We start from the raw sequence: 8,815 nt of genomic DNA on the forward strand, positions 1-8,815 counted from the left end.
TTAACCCTCGATGGCCACCACACTGTCACACAGACAGTGTACATCCAGGGCACAACTCCACTCACCCCAACAACCCTCCCAAACCTAACCTCCCTCCCTCCTCCTTACCCAAACCCTCCTTACCCTAACCTTACCCTAAACCTAACCCCCCTCCCTCCTCCTTACCCAAACCCTCCTTACCCAAACCTAACCTCCCTCCTCCTTACCCAAATCCTAACCTTACCCTAACCTTAACCTAATCCTAACCTTACCCTAACCTTAACCTAATCCTAACCTAACCTTACCCTAATCCTAACCTCCTCCTCCTCCTTACCCAAATCCCAAGTGAAATCTTTACCCAACTCTATAAATGCCTTTATTTGTCAACCATAAAAACAACAGTTTGTCTTGTGAAGAGACCAGGAAAGTTGTCCACAATGTCTATTTCTCAAATTCTACTATATGCTTGCGTTTGGTGGCCCTCACACAAAAGTAGTGAGTGACACACGCGCACGCACACACACGCGCACACACACACGCAGTTTAAAGTAAATCTGAATAGCCTATTTATAGTAGCTATATCTGTCAGCTGAATTAGAAGGGATCTGAATCTTCTTTTTAATATTTAAATTGTAATTGAATGTTTTGTAGTATAGTGTAACCTTTGCTGATTTAGCCTATATGGGCTACCGTACTAAAAGGACATGTACAGTAGTACAGTATAGACTACTGCATTTCATTTTTACAGCAGGTTCTTTCAATTGGGATTATTTGAATGGAACAAGAGGCCGTATAAGTTTATAACCTGCTCAATGTGATTCTATAGCTTTGCATCGATAGCGGCTCCATATTGTCCAAAAGGCAGAAACCGTTTTAAAACAGTAAAACAACAACATTACAACATTATGGTTATTATTGCCCCGACAGGAAGATAGAATGACCCCAGAGGGGGGGGTCTCCTAAAAAGGCAGTAAACCCATAACGCTGCCTTGTCTACTAAAGTAAGCTTCAGAATGAGAGACAAATGAGGATGGTGGCGTGGCGTGTCGTAAACAATAACAAAGCTATAAACACCTACTATATTCTACTACCGCCCGGATTACAGCGGTCTACTGCCTCGTCCATGTCCCATACACAGCCTACTCCTTAATCAGACCAGTGTGTGTCCAGTGGAAACCTCGTATGAATCTGATCTCAGGTCAGAATGGGTTAACAATACTGTCCCATACACACAGCCTACTCTTTAACAATACTGTCCCATACACAGCCTACTCTTTAACAATACTGTCCTATAATACACAGCCTACTCTTTAACAATACAGTCCTATAATACACAGCCTACTCTTTAACAATACTGTCCTATAATACACAGCCTACTCTTTAACAATACTGTCCCATACACACTGCCTACTCTTTAACAATACTGTCCTATAATACACTGCCTACTCTTTAACAATACTGTCCCATACACACTGCCTACTCTTTAACAATACTGTCCCATACACACTGCCTACTCTTTAACAATACTGTCCTATAATACACTGCCTACTCTTTAACAATACTGTCCTATAATACACAGCCTACTCTTTAACAATACTGTCCCATACACTGCCTACTCTTTAACAATACTGTCCCATACACTGCCTACTCTTTAACAATACTGTCCCATACACACAGCCTACTCTTTAACAATACTGTCCTATAATACACGGCCTACTCTTTAACAATACTGTCCTATAATACACGGCCTACTCTTTAACAATACTGTCCTATAATACACTGCCTACTCTTTAACAATACTGTCACACACACAGCCTACTCTTTAACAATACTGTCCCATACACACAGCCTACTCTTTAACAATACAGTCCTATAATACACAGCCTACTCTTTAACAATACAGTCCTATAATACACGGCCTACTCTTTAACAATACTGTCCTATAATACACAGCCTACTCTTTAACAATACAGTCCTATAATACACGGCCTACTCTTTAACAATACTGTCCTATAATACACGGCCTACTCTTTAACAATACTGTCCCATAATACACAGCCTACTCTTTAACAATACTGTCCTATAATACACAGCCTACTCTTTAACAATACTGTCCTATAATACACAGCCTACTCTTTAACAATACTGTCCCATAATACACAGCCTACTCTTTAACAATACTGTCCCATACACGGCCTACTCTTTAACAATACTGTCCCATACACTGCCTACTCTTTAACAATACTGTCCCATACACACAGCCTACTCTTTAACAATACTGTCCCATACACGCCCCTCCGTATACGGGGCAGAGAGGAGACAGGAGAGGGGTGCATGGTTCTTGTTTGGGAAGTCCGTTTCTATCTCAAATGGAGCTCAATTGTGACATTATCCTTGAATGAAATGAATTGATGTACATGTGGTAACTATAGTTACTATAGTAATACGAGTGGGAATAAACGTTCTAAAACCATTATAGCAGGCTGAGGTTCCCATTAATGTGTCGTCTATAGAAATTAACATCACAAGCTCGTTCTGTGATGTTAATTTGAACATGGAAAACCGACCAGAGAGACATCGTGGTTTTTTTGCGGTTACTTTTTCTCCATCGGAGAAAAACATTCTATGTTATATTTTCCATTTCCAGTCAGTCAGGCACTCCCTGGTCGAGCAGTCCCAGACCATTTCTTATTCGTTCTTTAAAACCGAACCAAACCAATGCCTGGTTCGGTTCGGTTCGGTGATCCGACCCATCCCAGCAGCAGGCAGCAGCAACAGTTCAGCGACTGTCTGCACAGTTGTATATAGTGGGAAATGAATCATAAAAAAAAAGAAAACGAAAGTTTTATGTCGGTACTTACGCACTGCCTCCTGCTTGGGGTCGAGGCCGGCCGCGGTGTCCTGGAGCCGGCCGATGCGGCCCTGGAGCCCGCGGACCCGCTGGCTGGTCCGCACCACCTCCACCTCCAGCTCGGCGAACATGGAGCAGGCGTGGCGGGCCAGGTCCGACAGCTGGCGCAGCGTCCGGGACAGAGCCACGTTGCTGATGCCCGCCAGGTCCTCCACCGGCGGAGTGGAGGGCTGGTCCGCCCCGGCTCCGGCGTCACTGTTCGGGGGGATGTTGTTTTGGAGTACCGCTGTGCGCCGGCACAGCCACTGGGGCTCCACGATGCGTTTGGCGAACGGCATGCTGTCGCTGACATGTGGGCCGGGGTCTCCTCCTCTCTCCTCTCCTCAACCCGGTTCGGTTCGGATTGGGCTGACCCAGGGGGTTCCCAGAGGGGCTACCCGTTTACCCTACTACTTACTGCGACTCCTGAATCCTTGATGGTGAGTTATAAATCCACTTTAAAAAACCAACGCCGACCCGAGAAACAAACAAACGCCGCGGTACAAGAAAGTAGTAGTTTCTCCTCCGTGGGTCCGTCCTATCCGTCCGCCGGGGTTTGTTTAATCCAATTGATGTTGTTGTTGTTGTTGTTGTTGTTGTTGTTGTAGTTGTATTTGTAGAGTCCCAGGCTGCTGGTGTTTCCCCATCCTTTAGTTCCACTGCTCTCTGACCCGTCTGACTGACCGACAGAGACAGAGAGAGAGAGAGAGGGCTGTCTGTCCACTCCGTCCAGAGCAGAGCCTGTCTGCCTTACAGCCTGTCTGTCTGTCTGTCTGTCTGTCTGCCTGTCTCCGTGAAGGCTGTTCTTCCCCTCCTCTCAGACAGACCGACTGACTGACTGACTGAGGCTCTCAAACCAAACCTACACTCACACGCACACACACACTGACTGGATGGAGGTGGTTTAAAAATATAATAGGATCGTTCCCAAAACCCGGAACGGAGCCATGTTGCCTTCCTGGATCTGGACTCACTGTCTGACTCCCCCACCCACCATGCAAGCATTAAGCAAGCAGTGCAGTCTCACTCACTGTCTCACATGAATTCAGTAAGTTCAATTCAAAGGGCTTTATTATTGGCATGAGAAAACATACTTTTAGACAATACAACAATGCAATCAAAACTAAATGTATAGTACATTTGAAAGTCAGAGTCTTCAATAAATCAATTCATATGTCTCACACACTACACAGGCTACACTCGGCTCTCTCTCACGCGCACGCACGCACGCACACACACACACACACACACACACACACACACACACACACACACACACACACACACACACACACACACACAGCCTATTAGGAGAGGAGAGGATATTTCTCTCGGCAGCAGCTGAAGCGAAGCCTCGGTGAAAAAGACACCACCAGAGGATCTGACATTGAATGAATGACGCCGTCAACTTTCTCTGCTGACAGAGGACTGCCTGGCTGACTTTGACGCTTTGACACGAGTCACGCAAATGTCTTTTAAAACGCAAGCTCTTTAATTGTTTACACACACACACTGTCACATATATATATATATATATATATAGCAGCCCAAACCTACACAAGGACAAGAAGTGAAGGAATGGACGTCAAAAAATACATGTATTATTTTCATAAATGTTCGTAACTATAAATCTAAGTAACTCTAAGTGTAACTCTAACTGTACGTCTGTAATCCTCGTAACTCCAGAACCGTTCTCCCCGCCGACTTCAAATTCGACACCCGCGTTCCACCCCCCCCCCCCCCCTGTCCAGAGCCTGGGTAGGGGCCCCAGGACCCTGCAGGGTAGGGGCCCTACCCAGGCTCTGGAAAGGGGCCCCTACCCAGGCTCTGGAAAGGGCCCCTACCCAGGCTCTGGAAAAGGGGCCCCTACCCAGGCTCTGGAAAAGGGGCCCCTACCCAGGCTCTGGAAAGGGCCCCTACCCAGGCTCTGGAAAGGGCCCCTACCCAGGCTCTGGAAAAGGGGCCCCTACCCAGGCTCTGGAAAGGGCCCCTACCCAGGCTCTGGAAAGGGCCCCTACCCAGGCTCTGGAAAAGGGGCCCCTACCCAGGCTCTGGAAAGGGCCCCTACCCAGGCTCTGGAAAGGGCCCCTACCCAGGCTCTGCCCAGGGCCCCTACCCAGGCATACATACATGACCATATTTCTTACGTCATCATTGGGAGCTAGTCATACATATACTATATATATGTAATTTGTAAGTTGATTAGCGGTATACTGTGGTTACTTTGCGCCAAAAAACGCGCCCAGCCAACCCGCCACTTTTGATGCGTATGAAAATAAAACAGCAGATTGTGCCTGATTTGCTGGGACCAGATTACATACATGTATAAACAGGAACATTACCTTTAATCCTCCCAACACTAAAACATATCGTTATTACGTCACAATCGAAGACCAATTACACTCTGGCATTGGGTCCTTTAATTCCACATATTTATCACGTCATCATTGAGAGCTAGTCATACATATACACACACCATGTACTCTGGTCCCAGCAGATCAGGCACAATATGATATTTTATTTTACAAATTACATATATATGTATACGTATGACTATAGCTCTCAATGATGACGTAAGACATATGGTCATGTATGTAATCTGGTCCCAGCAAATCAGGCACAATTTGCTGTTTTATTTGCATACGCATCAAAAGTGGCGGGATGGCTGGGGCGGTGCATACGGACTGGGCGAAACTATTACTTGCGCGCTCTGCTATTACTTATTATTACTTATTATTACTTGCGCAAGTAATAACAATAAGTAATAAGTGGGTGAGGCGTCCATTTCCAACTTGCATCGTTCCAAGTAGGCCCGTTTCCCCACGGGCACCGCCCTAGTTATTTTAATTGGCGCTACCCCCCCCCCCCCCCCTCCCCTCCAAAAATCTGTATTTTCTCATGCCAGCCATCATCATTATGTGATTATTAATATGCTGTGTGAGTTGGACCCTCAGTCAGACGTTGGAATGCATGCAGCGTATTGGGTGAAGGTTATGCCGTCTGCTCTGTGTGTGAAACAGGTTCAATAGGCATGCTAAACAACACGATAAAGCAGACAAACCCTTCCAACTATGTGAAAAATACATGCAGCTATCATGCCAACGCTGCGCATTCCTCCCTGTTGTATGTTCCCCTGGGACGCCAAAGGGGGGTTTAACACATGCTGACCTGAGATCAGATTCATACGAGGTTTCCACTGGACAACACACTGGTCTGATCAACCCGTTCTGACCTGAGATCAGATTCTAAAAAAAATGTCAGTCGCTCTTCGATTTTTCAAAAATAGCAGACCTACAAGCTCGTAGCGCGCCACTCGGTGGCGCGCTACGAGAGTAGATCTGCTATTTCTCAATACAAAGACTGTTAACTGTGAGTGGACGACCCGATTAAGCATTACACTTGTTTACAACATGGTCCACATTGTTCAATTCATCAAAACATTTAGAGACGTATACAAATAGACACTTCTATAGTTGAAGAACAGAACAGGAATTCATCATAACAATTACAATTTACAATTTACAATTTAGGCATTTAGCAGACGCTCTTAATCCAGAGCGACTTACATTAAGCAGGAACAAAAAGCATGGGAATACATCACATAAAAACATTTATCAAGAAACATGCGTAAGCTAAGAAAGTATCAGTGGAATATCTATATTATGAGACTATACATATAAACTATACATCTATACTACTATGCTATACATAATGACATGCTATGACTACATACAATGCAATTATAGTGCTGTCTACATAACATGCTATAAGTCTGTATCAGATGCTATCTAAGTCTACAGAAATGCTATCTAAGGGGGTATAGGGTAAGTGCTATGGGCCATGATGGAGTCTGAAAAGGTGGGTTTTCAGACTACGGCGGAAGATTGGGAGTGATGCTGCAGTTCTGACTGCAATGGGAAGTGCATTCCACAGTTTTGGAGCCAGAAGGGAGAAGAGTTTGGGACGTGTGGAGCGTTGACCCGGCGTTTTTAGTGAGGGTACTTCCAGTTTCCCTGCGGAAGCTGGACCTCCTAACCTCCTAACCTCTCTTTTAGTCTTATTCTTTGATTCGGAATTGTTTTTATAATCTGATCTCAGGTCAGAATGGGTTCATCAGACCAGTGTGTGTCGTGTCCAGTGGAAACCTCGTATGAATCTGATCTCAGGTCAGAATGGGTTAAACATTTCTGAGAGGATGGAATGTTGATGGATGATGGTGGTCGTGGAAGGGGAACCTTCTGAATGCTTCATGGGCTCAAAGATAATTAATAGTAGTAACTTTTTCATATTTTCTTTTTCATATTTTCCTACATAATGCCTAATTTGCATATTTAAAAATGTAAAATTTGTAATACAATAAATCATTGTCTTTGTGTAAGTACTCAATTGGGGAAGTTTCATGGTGATAATATTCTAATATGGTTTTGCCCACTCAATTCATAATAATTATGAACGTTCCAATTTTTGGAGCTCTGGCTCATGGACTAAGAACCAAAAAGAACTGAACCGGTTCCCACTGGGAACCAACCGGTGGAAAAGAACTGAACCGGTTCCCACTGGGAACCAACCGGTGGAAAAGAACTGAACCGGTTCCCACTGGGAACCAACCGGTGGAAAAGAACTGAACCGGTTCCCACTGGGAACCAACTGGTGGAAAAGAACTGAACCGGTTCCCACTGGGAACCAACCGGTGGAAAAGAACTGAACCGGTTCCCACTGGGAACCAACCGGTGGAAAAGAACTGAACCGGTTCCCACTGGGAACCAACCGGTGGAAAAGAACTGAACCGGTTCCCACTGGGAACCAACCGGTGGAAAAGAACTGAACCGGTTCCCACTGGGAACCAACCGGTGGAAAAGAACTGAACCGGTCCTCCTGAACAGGATCTCTGCTGTACTTGTGTCATCACGGCCACACACACACACACACACACACACACACACACACACACACACACACACACACACACACACACACACACACACACACACACACACACACCACCGCACATAGGATAATCTGTGCTTTCACCTCGGTATACCGTGGACCCGATGACGGCATGCAGGGCGGGCTTCATTCACTTTTAGCTGAATGAGTGTTAAACTAAATCCCAGCTGACGAGGCCCCAGAGTTGGCAGAGGTGACAGGCACAGCCTAAAGCCCCTTCCTGTGGGCTCTATAACCAGAGTCCACAGTAGAAGTTGCAACCGCTGCAAAGCCCGGTCCCGAGACAAAGGGCCGCCCGCCGCCCGCTCGCCCGCGTGCACGCACGCATAGCGAGGCACAGAGAGAGAGAGAGACGGACGGACGGGGTATGGCGTCATCTTTGAGTCATGGAGCATGGCCCCACAAAGGGCCACACTCTCAACGCACAAAAGGCTGGTAATCTTTGTTGTGCCAGAATGGTCAGTCCATTTCAGTGTCGTTTTTGGCAGCAAATTTCTATTTTAGTTTTAGTCATATATAGTCTTTGGACTGAAACTTCATTTAGTTTTAGTCACATTTTAGTCACCTGGAATGTCTTAGTGTTAGTGCTAGTTTTAGTCGACTAAATGTCATGAGATTTTAGTCGACTAAATCTACAGTTGATTTAGTCGACTAAAATGTATTGTGGCGGGTCTTGATGCCGTCATAATGAGTGTTTTTACACTTGCTGAAAATAGCCGATCTACAAGCGTTGCGACGCGTTGTGAGCTTGTAGATCAGCTATTTTCAGCATGCAACCAAGTGTAAAATGACTTATACTGGATTTCTTGTCTAGTCCCTTCCTAACATTTTAGTCTAGTTTTTATTTGTCAACGAAATTGTCAGTACATTTAGTCTTAGTTTTAGTCATCGTAGCTTAGTTTTCATTTAGTTTCCCAAAGGTCCCAAAGGTCTTCCACTGCTGGCCTGCTCGCTTTGCCTAAAGAAATGGCAACTAAAAAATACGGGGAAGCAGCTTTT

At 45.4% G+C, this 8,815-nt stretch overlaps 1 protein-coding gene across 1 annotated transcript in view; it reads right to left on the bottom strand.

Annotated features, from left to right (window-relative positions):
• LOC310860048 (actin remodeling regulator NHS-like) overlaps nt 1-3,168 on the bottom strand; it is a gene marked incomplete at both ends in the record, with an annotated part of 45,292 nt that extends 42,124 nt beyond the window's left edge. The window contains one exon of the mRNA XM_083766809.1: nt 2,845-3,168. Coding sequence (XP_083622935.1) covers nt 2,845-3,168 — 324 coding nt within the window. The remainder of the gene's footprint in view (nt 1-2,844) is intronic.
• Nucleotides 3,169-8,815: the final 5,647 nt, after the last annotated feature.

Source organism: Protomyctophum parallelum, assembly GCF_964188405.1.
Source record: "Protomyctophum parallelum genome assembly, chromosome: 6".
Lineage (NCBI taxonomy): Eukaryota > Metazoa > Chordata > Actinopteri > Myctophiformes > Myctophidae > Protomyctophum > Protomyctophum parallelum.